Source organism: Nestor notabilis, unplaced genomic scaffold (assembly GCF_000696875.1).
Source record: "Nestor notabilis isolate BGI_N333 unplaced genomic scaffold, ASM69687v1 scaffold9427, whole genome shotgun sequence".
Lineage (NCBI taxonomy): Eukaryota > Metazoa > Chordata > Aves > Psittaciformes > Psittacidae > Nestor > Nestor notabilis.
The window spans coordinates 9,349-31,987 of record NW_009937791.1 but is presented as its reverse complement, the minus strand read 5'-3'; the positions used below and the strand labels follow the sequence as shown (position 1 = coordinate 31,987).

General features: G+C 45.8%; 1 protein-coding gene across 1 annotated transcript in view; it reads right to left on the bottom strand.

Moving 5' to 3' along the window:
- Positions 1-1,353: 1,353 nt before the first annotated feature.
- Positions 1,354-22,639, bottom strand: part of TSC2 (tuberous sclerosis 2) — a 30,423-nt gene continuing 9,137 nt past the window's right edge. The window contains 25 exon segments of the mRNA XM_010019007.1: positions 1,354-1,521; positions 1,844-1,942; positions 2,224-2,315; positions 3,065-3,143; positions 3,351-3,490; positions 4,529-4,715; positions 4,948-5,058; positions 5,884-5,959; positions 6,765-7,267; positions 7,625-7,785; positions 9,978-10,046; positions 11,668-11,883; positions 12,496-12,717; positions 13,455-13,567; positions 13,712-13,864; positions 14,156-14,320; positions 15,986-16,114; positions 18,546-18,640; positions 19,027-19,129; positions 19,411-19,504; positions 19,912-20,101; positions 20,512-20,646; positions 20,959-21,081; positions 21,795-21,948; positions 22,549-22,639. Coding sequence (XP_010017309.1) covers positions 1,354-1,521; positions 1,844-1,942; positions 2,224-2,315; positions 3,065-3,143; positions 3,351-3,490; positions 4,529-4,715; positions 4,948-5,058; positions 5,884-5,959; positions 6,765-7,267; positions 7,625-7,785; positions 9,978-10,046; positions 11,668-11,883; positions 12,496-12,717; positions 13,455-13,567; positions 13,712-13,864; positions 14,156-14,320; positions 15,986-16,114; positions 18,546-18,640; positions 19,027-19,129; positions 19,411-19,504; positions 19,912-20,101; positions 20,512-20,646; positions 20,959-21,081; positions 21,795-21,948; positions 22,549-22,639 — 3,668 coding nt within the window.

The window sequence follows — 22,639 nt, the reverse complement described above, 5'->3', positions numbered from 1 at the left end:
TGGTTTGTATTATACCTTAGTTACTGGAGAGCTGTTATCTCAACTCGTGGGAGTTACATTCCTTCGATTCTCCTCCCCATCCCTCCGGGAGCGGCGGGAGGAAGGAAAAGGGGGGGAGTGAGCGAGCGGCTGCGTGGTTCCGAGTTACTGGGCTTGAACCACGACATGTGCAGAGCGCACTTGTCTTCATCTCCATCGCAAGGGCGCTGCTGTTGGTTGTTACCAAAGAGCCACACTTCCCATCTACTGATAAAGCAGGAGATAAAGTACTCACAGGATAGTCCAGTTTACATGGTTTCTCCCGGTTTGGTAGTGTAGTGTCTGGTGACCATCTTACCACAAGATGAGCTACATAATCCCATTCCTCCTGTACACGGGTGCGCTGAAAGGAATCACTTGTGACCTGCTTCAACAGCCGAGGGCTGGGGAGGAGAGACTGTCACTGTGTATTAGTGCAACAGGCACAGCTCGGGCAGAGATGGTGCCCCAAGACATGTTGACAGTCACTGAAGAAGGGATTAACCAGGTACACAGACAAGAGTCACTCCCAGCACTGCTGCAGTGGAAGCCCTGCAGCTGAACCTAGAAGCCAGTCAGCCCTTTCATCAGTAATTCCCAATCAGCCCCTTCATCACAAGTAATTCCCAGCCAGCCTGTTCATTCCCAGTAATTCATGGCCCAGTGCTCTGCTGTTCTGCTCTGGCAAGTGGCATCCACCTCCCTGCTTTGTGTTACTTCTGGTGGCAAAGCCGTTTCTGGTGAACGAGGGAGGGTGTGTTGTGCAGCTCAAAATGGAGACAAATCCTTGGGATTAAAGCAGCACGTCTGGCAGGTCACTGAGAACCCAAATAACTCTTACCAGAGCTGTCAGCAGAACACGTCTGAGCCTGAAGAGTTCAAGTGCTGAGAGGCAGCGAGGTCTGGGATGGAGCTGGGATTCTGGGGTGCTTCAAGACAGTGACTGCGTTTTCAGCACTTCACATTTAATTCCCTATAAAGTCATCAAAATACCCACGATTCCTGCACCTTCCACCTACGGGATGAACTGCAGAACATCACACTTGCCTGCTTCCACCAGCCACTGGTGTGGAAGGAGCCCAAAGAAAGGTTCTGCACCAAAGCTCCCCTCAGAGATGGAAGCCTTGAAATAGCTCAAACCAAATAAAAGCAGAACATGTGGGAGTTGGTCCTTTCCTGGAGCATCTGCTGGGGATACAACGTCCTCCTCTAGGGTTCGGTGCCAAGTCCACATGCAAGCAGCACAGCCACGCTGCGCCGGCCAAACCCCACTCCTTCATGTCCAGCTAAAACGCTTCTCCTGCCTCGTCCATCCCGGAACAGATCCAGCGGGATCTACACGAACTCCGTGAAGTCGTCCACCGAGGAGATGAGCCGCTTCCTCTGCCCCGTCTCGTAGGTGGCTGGAGGATCCTGCGGGATCTGGGGAGGGGGCTTTGTGGGAGCAGAGGGATGCATCTGCAGGGGGAGGCCGGGGGCCTGGTACTGGGTTTCTTCACGTAGCTGAAAGTCCAAGGAGAACAGATGAGCTCCATTCTCTCCGAAACTCTTTCACCCTCCTTTTGAGCAGGGCAGGATACCCTGTCCCTCCATCCCTAGTGTGGTGCTGAGCTCTATGTCCAGGTATCAGGGTTCCCAAACCCCTTGCTAGCAGGGAAGCTGCTGGAAGCTCACCAGTCCAGATCTACACCTACACAAGAGCTGGATTCTAACCACACGCTCCTCCTCCTGTTCAGCAAGTTTTGGGCTGGGTTTATGTGCCTTATTTGTACTAAGACTCTAGAGCCCAGTTGTAACCACTGAGAACAGGGAGCTTTGTACTCACCCGGTGCCTCAGCCTCTTGATATGACGGAGCCTTGCAATCCATTTGGATGGGTAGGTGTCAGTGGGGTTGGATCTACTGTGATGAACCTGGGAAGCCATCTGATTTGGGAAGCAAGGGTGGGGAGAAGCGGGGAAAGAAAGGAGGCACGTTACCACCACCACCACATTAAAATGAACAGAGTGTTTCATACAGTCTGACAGCAGCTGAAATACAGCTCGAGCTGTTTATGTGCCAACTCTGACCTAGAGGTTGACAGCAATAACTGAAGCAGAAAACTTACTTATTTGCTTCAGCAAGCCCTACTCATTTCCCGGGAAGTTGGTGATGGACCAAGACACCAGCTGAAAGCCAGAAGGTCCAGGGAGCTCTGGGTACTCACGTTGGCGTGCAAGGCCATCTGACGGGCCACGAATGGCAGGTTCTTATCAGAGATGATCTTGGCAACACTCGTGTCTACGAGACCTTCCATGTCTGTGTTTTAAAGGGATAAGAAAAAACAACTTGTCAGACAGTTAAGAACAAGCCAAAGGTTGTCAGGAACTAACCAGATAATGTAAACGTGAGGAATTGCGTGGCAGAATCCCCATCAAACTCCACAGCTCCAACCGTAACAGAACTTGGCTTAACACAACTGGCTCTCACATTCTGGATGCTCCATAAAGACTTGAGGAGAGCCTGCTGGGCTCTGCATCACATCAACCAAGGCATGAGTGAAGAACACCCTAGAAGTGCCCCTTTGGCAAGAGGACAGTAGATGCCCCTGCACCAGCACTGACTCTCATGAAGCCATGAGCTGTTTCCACGTATCAGGTCCTGCGGTGCTGGGAAGGGCAGCAGAGGCTAAAGCCAAAGGGACCTCCACCTCCTCCAGTATTCCCAAGCAGTCCCTGGAGGGACCTGCTCTACTCCACTGGCGCTTTGCCTTAAGCTTGGAGACAGTACGAGTGGTACAGTGGGAAGATACCTCTTATCTTGGGGAAGATACATGAATCACAGAATCAACACCTTTAGGATCACCAAGTCCAGCCATTACCTCAGGACTGCCAAGACCACCACTAACCCCTGGCACTGAGAGCCCAGGCCATATCCACACACAGTGGGTTCAGAGAGTTTCTCCTGGAAGTTAGTACTTTTGAAACACAAACCCACTGCAAAGCAGAGGCAGTTACTGCCCCCCCCATACAGGAAAGGCTGAGAACAAAGGCTGGAGGGATTCCTACCTTTCCTACACTGCAGTGTCACCAGGTTGCAGTCATAGTCCAGTGGTGTGATGATAACGTGCACAAAATTGAACTGACCCTGAGGAGAAACCAATAAAACAGTGACACACACTTCTCTGACAGCCACTGTGATTCCTGTGAATGCCACCAACACACATGGCAACACAGCAAGGCAAATAACCTCTATTCTGACCAACACAGCTGCTAAGATAACACACATCAGATTAAGGTTTTACAAAGAGCCACACTCCTGCTTTATAACACACCAACAAGTAAAATGTGGTACCTTTATTGTTCCCAGTTTAAAGTCTTCTCCAGAATCATTGTAAACGATGGAAACAAAATCATTCCCAAGGTGCCTTTTCTTGTCGCAGCGGTATTTATCCAAATCCTTTGTGGGCATCAGAGTAGCAATGTGGAAAATGGCTGAAGAGGGAACAGAAACATCCTTAGGCTGGCCCGGCAAGCAGTGCTGCAAGCAGCAATGGTCAACATGCAGCACTTGTCTGGAAGACAAAGTAGGACCACACCACGACACTTAACAGTAGAAGCTGTGCTCCCTCCATTGCTTTGTCCCCATTTGTGGTATCTGGACCCAGTCCCACTAGATTGCTCCAGTGGTGCCTGGAGCACGGAGCAACAGCGGCCAGGGAAAAGGCAGCCTCTGACAGCTCTGCTCTTGCCAGTTTTTAGGTACAGCCCTGCAGCCTTCTCTAGCACCAGGCTCAAAGTGAATTAAGGGACTGGCTTCCAGCATGTGCCCAATGTATACTGGAAGAAGCTGGGGCAGGTATCTATCTGATCACAGAAAACAAGAGGGGGCTGCAGGAGTGCTTCTGGGTATGTTTTCCATGACCACAGTAGCATGGTGAGTGGAATCTGCTTTGAGGAGGAAGAGTTAAATAGCTTAAACCAGGACATCCCCCAGTTGAGCCCTGCACAGCACCAGGGCCACAGCAAGTGGCATCTGTGCCACTGAAGCACACTGAGAGTGGCGACTGGGATGCACAGAGCTGTAGGGAATGACTTGGGAAGTTCATCACAGCTTGCTGGGTCCTGGATGACACCTGCACTGCAGCTCAATTAGCAAAGACCACGACAACCCTCCTGCTTTCAATACTGTCCTTCAGAGAAACCATTAGCAGGGTTATGACGTGTACCCTCATTTGACCCTCAGTTAACAGCCTTCAGAGCAGCTCGAGAGCAGCTTATTCTACAAACCTCTACACCAAACCACAGCAGCCTTATTTCAGAAGTGGTATAATTGGTTTCTTTCTTAAATGTCAGGTATACACATCTCCCAGAAGGTACCACACACTTGCAGAGATACCAGAGAGAGAAGGGGAGGAGATCAGAACCTCAGGTCATCTTTACTACATCCCTGGAAAGGGAACAGCTTGTAGAAGCCTTAAGATGAAAAGAGACAGATTATCCTTCCACTTGCAACTTCTGGAGCCACCTTACCTTGCATAATGTCATCGTGCCAACAGTAGGTGAACTGTCCATCCTCCCCACACACGTCCAGGCCACCAAGGTAAATTTTGTCTGGCTGACAGTCCTTGAGCTCAATGAGCTTCCCTAACCCCGTCAGGAATTCTGTATAGCGATAGGATCCGTGCTCGTTTGAGAGAATGGCAATTTCATTGTTGCTCTAGGAGAGAACATGGGAGTCCCACACTGAATGTTAAAAGCATTCAACCAGCACAAGTGATTAGGCTACTGCCATCCTGAAAGGGCTTCATGCAGGCACTGATTTTTAGTGCACAGAACTAAGGGAAAGCAAGGCTACTGCAGGAGCAGGACAAACCTCAGCTGGAGCAGGGGTGCCTGGCTTTCTGCTGAGATGGAACATTGCAGGATGAACGCATCTGCACACAACTCACCTGGCCTTCTCCCACGTAGAGCACTGCAATCTTGTGTGTGTCGTAAGAAGGGATTTGATCCAGGAGCTGCACTGACCTTTCAAATGTCTGCAATCAAAACACAGGTCACATCTTTAGAACCTTAGCTCCACACACTCGTTGCTCTCCCCAAACCCCACCAAACAATGACAGTACAAAGCACAGATTCCTGACCATCAGGAGTGTCTTCCTTGGTAAACACTGCCCTACCCTGTTCTGCAAGGGCACCGTCAGTCCAAGGCACAGAGCAGTGCTGTACAGCACCCAGCACCACGCCTGCTTGGTTTTACACTTCAGATGAGATTAATCTGGCAAACTCCACGGATTAGATGCACTTGCCATGACAAATTACATCCCACCTTCACTTAAGCTCCAGGCGTGAAAAATGATCATGAAAAATGATCATGTCTCTTCTCTGAAGAGTAATTTTAACACAAGCCATCACCTCATCTCAGCCAGGCTCCCTTCTGCCTGACCCCCTGAGCCTACAGTGAGGGCACCTATCAGCAGGAGTTCTGTGGTGCTCAGTTCACAGGAACCCCGCTCCAGCTCTGCCTCTCCAGGAAGTTTATGACTCTCATGACCACAGAAAGCTTCTTGGCCACCCCCAGTTACACAAAGGGCTGACAGGTTTGTTTATGATGTTCTGCCAGTATCGCCTCAGGTTTGGTTTTCATCCTGCACTCCAAACCCACAATCATCCTGCCTTCTGGCTGGGCTTCAAACTCAATCCAGAGCCATAAGGCAGGAGCCACCAGGACTGGGGTACAGAAAATCCCCCATCTGTAGCACTGTTGGTAGGAAACACCTTTAAATGGCATCATTTGAGCTGAACATTCATTACTATCATTCATGTTCAAAAGAAGTAATGAGGTTAGAAAAATTAACTACAAGAATAAAGAGAAAATCCTTGCCTACCTCATTTGGCAACAAAAGGGGCTTGTTGTTTTCATCACCAAAGAATGGGGAGTGGTACAACTGTAAAAACACAAAGCTAAGGGAGAAAGGGGGAGAAAAAGCCCTGTTACCATAAGAATTAAGTCGATTTTGATGTGTTGTATGTAAGAATGTTATGTACAGAAGAAAAAGAGGAGCAATTAAAATGCTAATGGAGTATTACTCATCTTCTAGAAACACTGTAGGTGCCTGGACTACCTGCAGTTTGTAATAGAGCCCTGTCAGAATAAACAAGGGTTATGTCAAACAGTGCCAGCTGCACAGATTCCCATTCAAAGGCAATCACTGCAGAGAGCAGAGGAGTAGGAATGCTTCTAGACTAGCAGAGAAATGATCTTACATTTGCATTTTCCAGCCCTCAGCAAGAAGAAGATTGTCTCATAATGCAATTCTGGGCAACTACCAATAGCTGAAGTTCAAAAAGCAACTATTAAATATAACCCCTTCTGTTCCCTCTTCTCAGTACTTTTCACATCATGTTTCTTGAACTGCATGACTAGTAATTCATCCTGTTCACAGCAAAATTAACCCTAGGTTACCTGCAGGCAAGCCACACGTCCATTTGGACCCTAAATTTGGACCGATTAAGAACATGAGGAATCTATCTATTTCTTTCGCCATGTGAGAGACATGTTTCCTAAATGACAAAGTTCATTTGGTGATAGTGGGTTCAACATGTCTGTTATTAGCTCCTGAAAAAAGCAGGTAATTAATCTCTCTTTTTAATCAGACACTGTTTTCTAGATCCCACAAGACCAGCTGAGCACTGCAAACCAATCCAGCCATGGCTGCAGCAATTCCGAGTTCACCATTTCTAGCTTCAAATAAGCCCCTCCACGTACCTTGGGTTTATGCCAGGTACTTTCTCAGCGTTGGAAGCTGCTGTTCTGCTCTTGAAGGCATCTCTCTCGATCCTCTTCCCCCTCCTTGATGGGGCTGAGTCAGAGATGGTGTATCCTCGGGGCCGGTGCCCAGACGGGGAGCGAGGCGAGGTGACAGGACCGGTGCCATCCAACCCGCCCGCCCCAGTGGCTCTGGTGTCCTCCCCCTTGCCCAGCCAACTGCCCAGCCCTTCCCCTTCCAGGTTCCCAGACTGGGATTTTGATTTCACTTCCGTGCTCAGCCTCCTCGTCACTTCTCTGCCATTGGCATCTTTGAGGACCTCCTGCAGCGTCTGTAGCTCGGGGGAAGAACTGGACTTGCTGAGCGGCTGGGATGGCTGGAAGGAAAGCTCCTCCAGCGTGCGGCCGTCCTCCGACGGCAGGACTCTCCCGATGGGAATTCCACCCTCCACCAGGTCTTCAGACTTCAGAGATTTTTCTTCTTGGCTGGAGGTTGAGGAGGACTTAAAGAGGGAGAACAAAGATGAACAGTTTTCCTCATACACCAAACAAAAGCTGACAAAAGTAATGCTCGGGCACCCCCTGACACTTCCAATGGAAGATGAGCAGAAAGGTGCCAAGTAGAAGGCACTGCAGATGGAAGGCCCTGCATAAACCAGGTCTCTGCTGCTGCTGCTCTGCATGCGGTCCCTCACAAGCCACCCAAGCTCTCAGCCATGACTGCAAGTGCATCCTGGTATCGACAGTGATTTCTTACAGAGGGTGCCAAGAAGGACCCAGCTGAGCACACACAATTCTGCCGTGTGGCTAAGGACGGGGCTGTCATACAGGACAGAACTGGTTAACCTGTTTCTCCTTACCCTGCTGTAAGACTCCTGGGGTTTACCAAACCTTTCCTCGCTCGGGACTTGTTCAGAACATGAAGTATCAATGTCCTCGCTCTCAGGAGACTCAGCTGGGGACTCAGCTTCCTTCAGCTCCATTTCCGAGGGGCTCCCCTCCTCCAGCACCACCGCTGACTCTATGGAGACACAAGGCAGGAGAACTGAAGTCTGTGGAGAGGCACACACCAGCAGGCCCCCATCCTCTCCTCTGAAGTACCAGCCTTTTCCCTATGGGATTTCAATGGAAGGCCATATTGAATGAGTGCTCTGGGTCTTTGATTTCTTGCCATGTCAGACTTGCTCCTGGTTCCCCTTTTGTATGGAATAACTAATCATCTTACCCTCACAGCAAAGGGCTGCGTCTGCTTTGGTCAAAATAAGTGCTTTGCTTCCAATTGTTACTGAGGGACAAGCAGGGGACAGAGCGGGGGAATGGGACCTTGTACATCAATGCTTGGTTATCAGGACAGACAGGAACTAGAGAGATGTAAGAAAGTACAAGACTAGCATTAAAAGTTCACCATTATCAAGGCAATGAAAACATCACTTCTGTACAAGTGTGCAAAAAGGAAGCTTTTCTCATATTGAAATGCAATGCTCCTGTGCCATGTAATGGCCTAGAAGGAGAGAGAAGATTTCACTAGGAGCCATTTACTTGCAGCTGGGCAGTTTTCCTACTATGTCTCAATAGAAGCAAACCAATTCAGCCCTGGACATGTGAAAGGACAAGGGAGCAAGAGTGACACATGCACTGTAGCAATACTGGGAAACCTGCAATGTGGCATCTGATCAAAGGGCTTATGAAACCACACTGACAAGAAAGCTCCTTGGAAGCCCTGCCTATGGTGGAGGAGGTTAGCACAGCAATTATCCTTGTCTCTACTCCAGGCAGTGACCCTGACCACAGGGATGAGTCTGACCAAAGGCTCCTCTTGGCCTTGCTTTTTTGTCCTGAGGAAAAGGCTGGAGAACAGGAGGCTTCCCGTTACGCACACAAGGGACTGGAAGACCAATCTGAAAGGCCAAGATTTGTTTTCCAAAGTAAAATTAAACTAGCACACACAAAAAAAAAAGAAAAAAAAGGAAAAAGAAAAATCAGCAAAATTAAAAGAATAAAATAATAATAATAGTAAAAAAAAGGTCACTAAAGCAGCTTTTCCTGGATTGATTTCAGCTCGCAGGACCAAAGTTATTTCAAAGAAGCGATTAAGAGTTAGCATTGCACACACATACCTTCTAAAGAAAACAAACCAAACTAAACCAACAAAAGAAACCCCCAAACAGCGTGCTGATCTGGTTAGCTGTCCAAGCCAGAACACACCTGCACATACCCAGTGTTTCCAAGCTTCCCCAGCTCCTCCACCACTGCCAAATTGCTGGGGTTTTAAATAATGTGAGCACTCACTAATTAGTCTTTAGGTGGGAAGAGAATAATACAAGCAGAGAGGAAAAGTACAGGAAAATATTTTACTGCAGCATCTTTGTGTTGCTTTAAGGGTCTATGGCAACAACCAGCAGTTAACAATACCCTGCTGCTCTACAGAGAATTTTCCAGTGAAGGGAAGGTGGCAGAAAGTCATTTCAAGCCTCTAATTAGAATCACAAAGCACTGCAGATTAGCAAAGCAATGCAGGTGTGGTGCTCATGGGGTTTGCAATTTGATCTCCACTTCATTTAATTACAAAATGGATTTTCCTGAAGTGGAGAAAGATTTTACACTGCTACAGAGCCTCTGAAAAGCAGGAAATTAGGAGGTTTTCACCCGAAATATATTGCTTTTTTTTTATTTAAGGAACTTTTAACCAGCATCTGTTGTAATGTCAAACTTTATATGTATATCAGATATATGTATCAGCTCCTCTTATCATTTCTGGGTCCAATTCTGATGGATTCTGTGGGCTGAGTAGCATGGGACTTCATTTCAGGGTAGCTTGTCCTGCAGCACACTATGCTGTTCTCAGAAGTGGGAGCTTTTCCATGTAGCAGAACACAAAGGCCAATCGTAAACTGAAGCCGAAAGTAAGGAATTCAATTCATCTGACACTTTGCCAGGTCATTTACCACCGAGTCCCACAGCTCACAGCCCACCCCAGCTAAAACCAACGTTGCTTTCAGAAATGGTCTGCACTTGCAAATGTTGGATCTGGCTTGGACTTCTTCATGCTAGTCAAGATCCCATTTGTTGAGAGTAATGAGACTGGGGACAGACAGGAGACATGGAAGGGGAAGATGAAGTATGAGGGATACATTTGCTATGAATCAGAGGTGTTCTTCTATGGCAGTACTTTTTACTTTTTTTTTTTGTTTCCTTAAAGATATATAAATATACCTGCCCAGGATATGCTCCTGTGCAACTTCCCTTGACAACTGGACTGGTACATGGAAGAGAAAGAGGCCACTGCAAAGGGAAATCAAGTGAGCAGCTACATCAAAAGGAAGGAGAGACTATATGAAAAAAAAAATAAAAGTAAAAAATTAAAAAGCACAGAGTTTAAAATGTAACCAAGAGCCCAGTTTAAAATAAACAAAGGAAGAAATAAAAACAAAGGAAAGAACAAGCTGGGATAAGCTCACTAGATGCCGAAGGGGTATTTTAAGGGTACAAGGTCTCAACATGAATAAGGAGGCATAAACACATTCAAACAATGCAAACTGGAGCTGCTCTCTTTGAAGAATGCATCTGGGGGGGTTTTAGAAACAGAAAACTCCTCAGTGATACCCCAGCACACGCAGGGAACCAGCCTGAGCTTTTCCTCAGCTGCACACTTTGAACACAGGTTCCTTTTTAAACCCACAGAAGTCTAAAGAGTAGAAATATTGATACAATTCCCCTATCTTTTACCTCTAAAGAGGAAGAACAACATGCACATGATAGTCTGACAGCAATGCTGCTTCCAAACACCCATTCACCAGCCAGCCCTGGCAAGTCTCCTGTTGAAGCTGTGTTAACCAGCCAAAATGACATTCTCAGGCTGCCACAGGAGTGGTGCTGAGGTGGGAGCTTCTGTCAACTGATCAGTTAGCACCTACATACCACAAATGTGTAGTGTTCACAAATAAAAGTGCTCATTGGTAAGTATTTTAATGTGTTGGGCTTTTTTTTTAAGGTACAAATTTGATTTTGACTCTAATTTTGTGTTTACACATTCTGAAATCCTAAAATCATACCCTGCCCTGTTTAAAACAACCCCAAAATCCAGCATTTTACCAGATTTCCCAACAATCCATACCACTGATGGCACCTCCCCATAAAAGCCTTGTCTGCTCTTACCACTGCTTGGTTTTGATAGTGGTATCAGTGCCAAGAGCCTCACTGTTAGATGTTGATAAGAGCTCTGAGCAGGGGTTACATCCAGCTTTAAAAATCTCAGCTGTGGGTCAACACTAACCTCAACATTAACAGCTCTTTTGGAAGTGAACTAGCAGCAAAGTAAATACAGCCCTGGCCACTGTGTTAAAACCATCAAAGGAAAGTCAAGTGATTCAACTGCACCTAAGGCTAAATGGTCCTTTAAAGAGCTGAATAAATCCACAGCCAACAGGATTTGCATTCTGCTATCTCATGCTGCAGGTTCTCCCAGGAACCTGGAGCTCTTGGTGCCCTCACAGACTCCCGTACTGTACTGAAGACAAATGGAAATGGAAACGCTCCATGGGAAGATCCATCCATACATGGGATGCCCAGATCAGCCCAAACAAGTGGAAGAGGGGAAAAAAAATCCATTCCTTTGGTCATTTTCATTTGGGAAACAGCATGAAAGACATTACTCCTCCAAAGAAGCTCCAGTACTCCTCTCTTCAAGAAAGAGAGGTACCTTTCTGACGGAATATCACAAGCAAGGAGGAAGGGAATTTTTCCACTGAAAACTTGGGACAAGAACAAATTCCCATCCTCACTGCTGTGTTACTCCTCATGCTGCCAACTCCAGTGTTCTAGAAGCCCTGCAGTAACTTCACCACACTTCCAAGAGGCTATGTGACAGCTATGCTGGGCACGCTGCTGGCCTGACATCTCTCACCTGTGTTGGAGCGCTGGAGAAGCGATGGTTTGGTTGTCCCCGTGGCCAGGCTGGAGGAGGGGACAGAGAGGGATTTATAGAGAGCTGTTTCCCGGTGCTCTTTAAAACGCTCTGCAGCCATGAGTGCATTCGAGAGCTCTTGCAGGGGCATATTGTTAATATCTGAAGAAAAGGGACTGAGCGGGTTCTCCAGACTCATCAGCCAGCTTGTGTTGCCTGTAAGAGAAAATCAGGGAAGAGTGTTAACTCCCAACTCCAGAAAGCTTACAACTCACATCAAAACCAGCACAAATTGTGTTGGGTTTTGCAAGTAAAAACCAAACCAGACCAAGCTCTCTGTTCTCCTGCATTTGGAGAACCACTTCAGTAATACTCCATTTTCAGTAAGTAGCTCCCAGTGCTCTGTACTTTAGCCCAAGCTTTTCAAAACACCCTCCTTACTACAGCAGATTCCCAAAAGGCATCCACAACACTCAGGTATTTTAATATATGGTACTAGGCCAGTTATTTCCTCACGAGGCAATTTTCAGCTGATACAGACAATTCCCTGTGAAAATGGGAAATGCAAAGTAGGGCTGATTCTATCTGGCTCTGTTTCTGTAACAGTACTTAATATACAAATTTAAGTCTTTGCTTCAAGCTTTTCAAAGGTCTTCTGTAGATTAAAAAACACTAAGGAGCGATTTCAAAGAATCAAGTATCAGATGTCTTAGTTTCAAGAGGCAGGAAGCAGTGAAGAGATCCGTTTGTGACTAAACAGGGCTTTTCCTTCAGGCTCTGGTTTCTCAGCAAGTCAAAGGAGCTCACTCCACGCTCAGGTGAAGATACCTGTGGGTCTGCGCACCAGGATTTCTGCCCAGCCCTGGGTCAGCAGTGGGACATATGCAGCCAGGTTTGCTTTTTCTTTCTGCAGAGGTGTCTGGGGAGCAGGATTAGTCTTCTCTGACCGAGATGCAGGAGCAGGAGGACCCTGTGTCCCTTGGGAAGCTGAGCCACTGGGAAAATGGGAGGCCGAGCTGTCTAAGGCACCAACACGTAAGGCATGACCACCTGATGAGACAGGCACAAAACAGAAGGGAGAGCCATGCTGAGTTAGCACTAAAAATCTCTCACAAGTAGTAAGCCTTTTAAGCTCTTCTAGGAGCTGCATGCACAATACTGGGAACTGTCCTGGTTTTGGCTGGGAGGGGGTTAGTTTTCTTCCTAGGAGCTGGTAGAGTGCTGTGCTTTGGATTTAGGATGAGAGCAACGTTGACAACACATTGATGGTTTAGTTGTTGCTGAGCAGTGCTTACCCTAAATCAAGGACTTTTCAGCTTCTCATGCTCTGACAGCGAGGAGGCTGGGGGCACAAGAAGCCAGGAGGGGACACAGCCAGGACAGCTGGCCCTGGCTGGACACAGGGATATTCCAGACCACAGGACATTGTGCTCAGCATATAAACTGGTTCTAAGTTGCCAGCTGGGGTTAAACCACAACAGGAACCCAAGAGAACTTAACCTCCCATATATTTCTTATAAACCAGGAGGTTAGACAAACACAGGTGATTCTCAGTGCCAGTGGTCCCCACTAAACCCATCCCCAAAGCTTTCCTGCAAGGAGAGGGAAGCAGGAGGAGCAGCACCACTCCTGAGCCCAACAGCTGAGCTACCTGCCCTCTATTAAACACCAGACAGATCCAGACTCTCAAATCAGTTTAGGCACAGCTCTCTTCAGTAGGCACTTGGACACTTAAGCCTGTGACACAGACCCAGAAATGGCAGTAAGACTCCAGGATAGGAATTTACCAGACATGGATCGGACTCTGTTGCGAGAGCTTCTGCAAACCTGCTGCCCAGCTTGAGATTCCAGTTTTGCTGGAGCTTCTTTTGTTTGTCTCACTTGCAAAACAGGGTCTGAGCTGTGGAAAAAGAAGATATTGATGATATTGAGAGGGGAATCAGTTGTGCTGGACAAGTAAGATATTCCTCTTCTGGTAAGAGGAAAACCAGTGCTTTAAGTGATTTGTTAAGTGGGAATATCTAGAAATGGGAGCAAAAATTACCTTGATTCTGTGCTGCTTTGGAGCTCTCCAGAGTCTAGGCCAAGCAGGGACCTTGTCCCTGTTCCAACGCTTGTAGTGATGGTCACCAGCTTGTTACCAACCAGCCACGTCTTTGTCCTTCCTCCTGCCAACAGGAACTCACCCACGGGAGACCTGGAAACACACTGGTGATGAAGCACCAGCTGCTCCAGCACTGCTCACAGACAGCAAGCCTTCAAGGCATCTCCTTCTGGAGAGTTCAAGGCTGAGGCAAAGGCTGGTTGGCTCCAATGGACTTCTCTCATCTAACCTCATATTTAGCCAAGCCAGATTTTATCTGCGAGGAACAGCTTTGGAGCCTGGGCCTGCCAGAAACTCCAATGTTTCACAGTGATTTTCCACTAATAAAGTGAATATGAAGCTCAATCAAAACCATCTCTCCCATTGCCCCCAGCTGGCCCCTACCTCTTAGGCACTGCAGTGAAGTTTGAAAAGACGTATCGAGCCATCATGTCCAGACAGGTCTCTGTGAGCTCCAGGTGGAGATTCTTCAAGTTGTCGTCAGCCTGAGCCATTGAGTTTTCATCTGCAGAGCCCAGGCTTGAGCTAGTGATGGAGGTTTGTATCCGACTGGAAGAGAATGTTTCTGACTGACAGATCACATTGCAAAATGCTTGTCCCTGTCACCCGAGAGACAGCGTGATGCAGAACGACCTGCGATACATGCATGTGCCAGATCAGAGAGGTGGCCAGACCTTGAACCCAGGGCATAATACAAAGAGTTTTGCATCAGCCTCATGATGTGCTTCATAGATTGTCATTGCAGAAAGTGTATTTTAGCTTGAGAGACTGAGAAACGTTTAAATGTCCACCAGCTGCCTCGGCCAAGCCAGTGCTCTCTGATGTTGGTGGCCCATGGGCAAGTGCACCAAGCCAATAGTGAGAGGCAGCACCATGCTTTGAGTTCACTACTCTATAGTAAGGGCAAGCGTCCCACGACCTGCACCCCAGGCAAAATGTTGCCCATGAGCCACCAATCAGGGCACTCCAGACTTCACTTTATGATCCTCTGGTTTGCTTTTTTCTCTGTTGCATCCCATTCACATATTGATCTTTTTCCTCCAAATTCAACAGCGATGTAAAACCTGATTTCACTTGAAAGAGAAAAAAATTGCACTCTGAACAGGAAACTGGCACAAGAATAGAGAGCAACTCTGCCTTCAGATCAGCCAAGTTAGCAATGCAATTATAACAGCTGCAGTATTTCATAAAGACAACTCCTTAAGCCATTATAACACAAGCTAAGCTGAGGTACAGCCAAATTTTTTAAGACATGGCAACTTCTTTGGCATCATTAAGGGTAATTATATAAGCTTCCAGTTGTCACCATTTACACATAAATACACGAGAAGAAAATCACTAATAGATTAATGGGGATATCAGAGAATGAAGTGCCAGAATCATACTCACAACTCAGTGTCTTTCCCCCAAACACCATAAAGTTATAGTCAAAAATAAAACACAGAAAAGGAAGTTCCACTGACAGCAATCTTTACAGATTAAGGCACAAATCTTCAGGTTCAGATTTTAAACCAACAAGTTACAGCAGCAGTTTAACACTCAAGGGAAGTGATCCAGGAAAATGTTTTCAGAACTAGCATAAATTGTTTCATCTTTCATGTGAGCAAATCGGTGTCTGCAATCAAAACTTGTTTTCTTTAGTCATGAAAGCAGTTGCTTCATACATTTCATGGCATCATACTTTAGACCAGAATACTTCCATCAGCTCCCTTTGCCTCAAAGAACAAATCCTAAACTGAGGCCAGAACTGCTCCTCCTACTCTGGGAGGAGGGCCTGGATGTAACCTTGCAGAGTATCAAAAGCCTCTCCTGGAGCAAGTCACTGCTTAGAAGGCTGAAGTTTTAACCAGGACTCTCACTTGCACAGAATGCAACCTTTTTCCTTTCTTATTCCTTTGGTGTTTTGTGTGTTTGTTTTCTCCCCTTCACCATCTTCCCTTTGAAAAGAGAAATTTGCTAAAGCATCAGAGAATAGGGCTAAGTCACCACACAGAGCATAGGGTATGATGTGATGAGCCCCTAGCCAGCATTGGGAAGCCACGGCATATCCACGACACCAGAACCCTTGTCTGTGGCTAAAGGCCAGGTTTTTATTGCATACCAAAGTCATGCAAGCATCCCACATGCAAATCCACCCTGCTGCCACCCTCCCTTGCAGTAACATTTCCAAGTGCTGAGATGCTCTTGGATTCTCCCCATTTAAAGTGCCTCTACCTGCGGACCACATGTTCAGACACACTGATGCTGCGGGATCGGAAGGCATCAACTGCAGAGGATTCTTTCAGCTCTTTCACTGGAGGAGAGTTATTCAAGCCTTGCTTTGCATTTTTGGCTAGTCTTAAACTACTAGGTGGAGAAGCACCAAGCCCCAAAAGAGGTCACAGGAAGGGAGGAAATCATTGTAGGGATGTAGGTTGAAAAGTCACAGGTCACAGGGTCATTATTGGGGGGTCCCGGAGGGTGATGGAAAATAAAACAAATGCCAAAAAAAGGAAAACACAAATTAAATCGTACAAACAAGCAGAGCTGAAAGCATTAAAAAGACAAACCACATTCTGAAACCAAGATTTTAAATGTGCTACAAAACAAATGAAATTAGTGCAAGTTAAAACAAAAAGAACTGATTGAAATGAGAGTTGGAATACTGCGCTGTTAAACAAAGGCAGGAGCACCTGAAGCCTGATTTGGCACAAACGTGTGAAGTCTGAGTTTTGTGCAGTTCAACCACCTGTTGTGTTGCCCCAACTCGCCACTTCAGCACAGCTGAAAACCTGACTGCTTCCAGAGACCTGATCCTAAAATGCTTTTCCAATAACGGAGCCACAGGAATATACCAGCCATCTGTATCTCTGTCAGGCCTGGCCCAAATCTGAGCTTCTACCCTGAATCACACAACACCCAGGACCAGTCAGACACGAGGGGAGACTCAGCCCATCTATACACAACTGACCCTTCTCATACTGCACAGATGGAAGGGCAAGAGGACAAAAATCTTCTTGATGTTGCTGACTGTGTGATGCTTTTCTGTCCAACAAGCTATCTTACTTCAGGTGGCTCGAGGTAACCTACTTGACTTTCAACTGGAACAGAAACATAAGCCTTTACACCATCAGGTGCCAACCACATGTGGGAGATGACAGCAATTAACACCTAAGAGGCACTTTAATTAGCACAGCTGAGATGCATGCCTGCCTCAGTACTAATTTGGATGTCATTCATCCCCATATATAAAATGCAGATACTAATTTAACCCTTCTGGCTCTTTCTGAACTATTTATTTGCTGTTCCTTTCAGTGAATTATTACATTTCAGATGAGCACCTGGAGGGATCAGAATTTGTGTGTCCTTCCAATGACCTCTGACAGATCACTTCTGGCCACAGCTGGAGATGTGACTGCAGAGAGCACAGGCTCATACCCTGACATAATCACTACCCCAACACCACCGGGAACCATTGGGATCTTGGAACACCCAGCACCTCAACTAGGGCACTGAAATACTTATTCTTTGGGCTTAAGGAGTGAAAGGCAAGCACACCAGCTTCACAAGCAATGAAAGAGAGATCTGCTCAAAACCATTTCCTCTCTCTTGGCCAGAACCCAGGCTCAGCCAGCCCCAGAGGCAGTGGCATCAGCAGCTCTGGTATTTCAGGTTGCTGCCCAAGTACAGCCCACACTCCTTAGCAGAGGTTTCCGTGGGAAGTGCTGCAGCAGCATTAGAAAAAGCCTTTAGATACAGTAGTATTCCAACCTGGGAGAATTTAACTGGTTTTGGGGGACAAAGGAAAAAAAAAGATTAGTTGTAATTCTAATTTGAGAGACAAGTGTCAAAAGGCTTCTCTTCCAAGTTTCTGAATGAAAGAGGAGGAGATGGGAGAGATGAAACACAAAACAGGGTTTACAGCTATAGCATTAGGGCAGCCATGGTGTTTCTTCATTGCAAGATACTCCTTGAGCCTTGCAGTTAAAGTAGAGGCACTTTCCCCAGGGTGCAAATGCCACTGTATGCTTTATGCACATTAACACTGAAGCAAGTTAAGTGAACCAATTTAGGTAAGCCCTGCAGGTAAAAAGGACATTAGAGAAACCCTGAATGCCTGCCAAGGAATATTCTCCTATCCTGGCAAATGTTACTTTGAAAGACTGCTCTTAAGATATGTTCTGACTTCTGAAGACATGAAGCTTTGCTTCAAACTGACATCATTGCTTCCAGATTCAAGAAACAGGATCAGGACATCCAGATACACAGAAGGCAGCTGTCTGCCACCCAGAGCACTTGACAGATCACACTATGGGAAAACACAGCACTGGCTCTCTCCATTTATACAGGCTGCTGATCACAATGTTTCTGGCAATCATTTAAGTAGTGGTTAGAGATCAGTCATCAAAAGGAGTTAGCACTGTGAACATGAACAGGGTATTCTATTCTGGTAGCACTGTACTGACACACATCAACCTGAAAGAACTGTTGGCTTTCAAAAATTAACAACAAAAAGCCCCACACCTTCCTCAAAGGTTTACAGAACAGCCAGTGATGCCCTCTTATGGACTATCAGACTAGTCGGCTTGGTTTGATTCCAGCTTCTTGCCAACCTACCTTTCTCCTTTCCCAATCTCCTTTCCCAATCCCCTCACCTAAAGAGGTTTACTTTGCTTGCTTAAATGCACTGTCAGATTTTGAATAACTAGACCCAGCCTCCTTCAGAAAACACAGGGAAAGGTGTGAGGACCAGAACAGGGAACACAAGACCCTTCTGGAGTCAAATATAATTTACCTTTTTGGCCTCTCGTTCAGGCTTGTACTGCGAGCCCTGAAACTGTCCTTCTCAGGTGTGTCATCAAAGGAGAGGAGGACGTTCGAGCGCAAACCCTGCCGATTGAGACAAACAGGTCAGAGTCTGGATGGGCAGGACGTGCAGCTGGAAGACTGCAATGATGGAGAACTCAAAGTCAGCTTGAAAAAGGTGGTGTGGTGGCACAGGGTGCCCAGAGAAGCTGTGGCTGCCCCATCCCTGGCAGTGTTCAAGGCCAGGTTGGACACAGGGGCTTGGAGCAACCTGCTCTAGTGGAAGGTGTCCCTGCCCGGGGCAGGGGTTGGAGCTGGAGGAGCTTTAAGGTCCCTTCCAACACAAACAGTTCTATGATTGTGTGAAGTTTTCTAGTTTCAAAGAGAACATTTAATCTTCTCAAACTATTATTTTTATTAGAATAACATAATTTACACTAGATACTGTTTGATTCAGTAGTGTCCATTACCTTTGTAATATAGGGGACAAAGTCCTTTCGGAAGGGAAGGCGACACCGGATGAACCACATCGCTATCACATGATGGGCCAGGCAAACAATGTACTGGTTAAACCTAAAACAGCAGAAAGATAGCCACAGAGTTTAATGCTGCATTGTGATGACACTTCAGAACTGAACACAAGGGTTTTTCAAGCTGAGAAACTGTAAATATAAAGACAAAACCCTAAGTTCTGTTTGTGAAAAACAGGTATTTTGACCAAGGTGAGTATATTCCTTCTTAGAAAAAAGCCTGGAGATACAATAATGAGCAATATCTGATAAATCACCTTGACCCAAGTACTACAAATAAAGCATGTCTCATTCTCTTAATCTTACAGATGAGGATGAACTTACTTGGAAGGGTTTGTGTATGGCAGGGAGATGGCAAACACACTGGCATACTGCTCTGCTGCAAAGTTCCTGTAGAGGTGAGGCAGCCTGGCTAGAGCTGGAACAGGTCAAGAAGAAAACGAACATGGGTGAGGTCTGCACACAAAAGATTCAGTATCACAATTCTTTTAAACCATCAGCTGACATGGAAGTTAACATCAAGGTATAATCTCATGCTGTTTAAGTTATAAGCAGCAAGGTGGAGAAAGCACTTCGTATTTGCCATCAGTGCATGGCTGCACTAAACAAAGCACGACTCTCTTCAGTGTGTGCCAGTGCTTTAAATAGAAAACCAGTAACAAACAAGAGATGATCAAACAGTTATATCTTAAGGATGGTGCAAGGGCATGACCAAAAGCCAAAAAACCCTTACAACGCATTCCGTATGACTGACACAACCAAACACCCATATTCAGCACAAACGGTACAACTATACAAGGTTGAAAGAAGAAGATTACAACTTACTTGAAAGGAATTCCAAGAGTGGGATTGCCATGTTGGCTGTGGCAGAAATGTGGGTTAATTTGACTATTAAGACAGGAAGTGCCTTTATGATGATGTCGGGCATCTCAACACTACAGACAGAGAGTGCCACAACGCACTGGTTTGCACAGCGGTAAATGAGACCGTGTTCCAGGCAGTACACTATTTCACGCTACAAGAGTGAAAGAGAGAGTAAGAGAAAACCTCTGAGGTACCACCTCCTGGCTCCAGACAGCATTTCAGAATGGCTTGTGAGGTATCATACTGCAAGGCCTGTATGATGCACATGAACTCAAATCCAAAATACACTAACGCAGAACCCAACTCATGTTGCATATATTCTAGGCTAAAATCTTAAGATGGGACTTTAATCAAGTCAGTATTTTAGAAGTTAAATATTTAACTTTCTGATTAAACAGAATTTGTGTGTTTATCATGGTCTTCCAGCAGATGGTGGAGTCAGTCAGCAACCTGCAAGAGGGTATTACTTGCACTTAAGTCTCCTAATCAGCAAGTATGAGAAAATGCCCTACAATATAGGACTTTGCCCTGTCCCTCCTCACCCTCTTACTTTCCCCGTACCTGTTTAGCTTTGTCCAGATAATTATGGTAAGATATTAATGCTGTCAGTACTGGGACTACAGCCAGATGCAAATCCGTGCGAGAAAAGCCTTCTGGGGTACCGTGGAGTCTGTCAGTAGTCTTTTTGTCTGTGAGCTGACAAATCATACAGTAAGTTAGAAAGCCTCACACTAAAAATACACTCTAAAAGACAACAGATAGGCACTCTCCATAGCTCCCTTTTTACATGTCTACATACATACATAAAGAACATACATTATTACCTACTTCTGTACCTAAAACAACCCTCACAAAAAAGGAAGGTGAGTGAGGACTGACAAACACATGTTCATCTTTAAAATATTAGACTGAAAGGGAAAAACAAACCAAAACTCCAATCAAATCTAACCAACTCTCAAGCAAACTAAGGATCTGGTGACTGTACATCAGTAGAGTGCATGGCCTTACCATGTAGCTCAGTGCAGAGGCCAGAAGGTCTATGTTACAAGGAGAGGTTAAAAATAACACCTTATAACGGAGGGATTCAGGTAATTTGTTGAGGACCAACTTCAACACCTTCCAGTCTGTCTCCTGGAAGGAAAGAAAACGTTAAGGTGGAAAATTCTTGTATGATTTCAGCTCAGTTTGAACGCAAGACACCAATCAAATCTCAGACAAATGCCATTTCTTAGGCAGAGGTATGTCTTGTCATGATAGCTACATAAGAAGAGGAAGCATTTAGCTGTCAAATTAATTCCTGTCATTCAGCTCTAGCTGCAATACTGGCACCACAAACTGGAAGACAACTTGTCTCCAAATCTGCGTGAGCTCAAAAAGACAGAGCCAGAATTCAGTTCTCCCAACCATTAGCACAAACTAACTTCCAGAGTAAGACAACCCCTCAGCGCACAACTGTGGCCAATACAACACTAACGAACAATTTATATTTACAGTTTATAAGCGACTGATGTATCAATCCTTAAAATACTTCAAAAACTTGCAGTCGGAGGGGTTTAGTTTCCAATGTCCTTTCAGGATGACTTATTTGATCTTTGATAACACACTTTTTTTGCCCTTGTCTGCTCTGAAGTAGAGTGCCATGAAAGCTTTGCTTAGTTTCTGAAGAGCTGAACTGGTGCTCCCACTGCTGGCTGTAAAGCTACATGATTACACACAGATTCTGCCCAAGGAGGATTTACTTTTGCTTTTCAGATGTTATTTAGATACTCTGGGATATAATTCTCTAGCCAGCTGGTTTAAATTGACATATTTCACAGGAATTGTGATATTAGGACTGGACATACTTGCTTCAAACACTGCAGAAGGACACCAAAGACCATGGAGTACGGCAGATGCCCGATACGAATGGTGGTGTTTTGGGAAGGCACACTGGGACTTCCTGAAGGGGGAGAGAGTGTACCAGTAGGCTTTTTCTCAGAGGTCCTCTTCTCTGCTTCTCTACAACACAGAAAAGGAGAAACACACATGTAAAATACATGTAATGTAAAAATCAAGATTGGAAGAGCCTGTTATTCGCATGAACTACAGCGCTACCCTATTTGGTAATCAGTTTAATGACCAAACAACAATAGAAATTGTCTATTTAATTAACAAACACAGGATTGCCCAGTAGACAGGCAGCAATAAGTCAGTTTGGTCAGGTTCCCACCCAGACCCATAGCAAATTCAGAAAAATCTCTTTTGAGGTATGTTATACAAAGAATTTCACACCAAGCTATAACATTAGAACCAGCCAGATTCATGCAAATCATTGAATCAAACCTCAACGTGAAAACTGTTTTGAGAAGGGAAATTGCAAATATTTTAGTGAAGATTTGTGAACAGGACAGAAATTTCCTGTCTCATTGAGAGCTCTGTAAGTGATTTGTAAGAACAATTCATTGATAAGTTTTTAGTTAAGACAATCCTAGACTGTAACTATAGACTTGTCTAGAGGCTGATTCATCAGGATTGGGAAGATTTAGAATGATGGACCAACTAAGCTCATGCAAAAATAGTTTAGAAAACAGCTTTTGCTTAATACAATGAGAAACCTACACAAAATCACACAGACAGTAAGGGCTGAACCTCACTGCTCCATCCTTGTTGGAAAGGCCAAGGCGGTGGAGGGAGTCAGCTCGAAGCATCA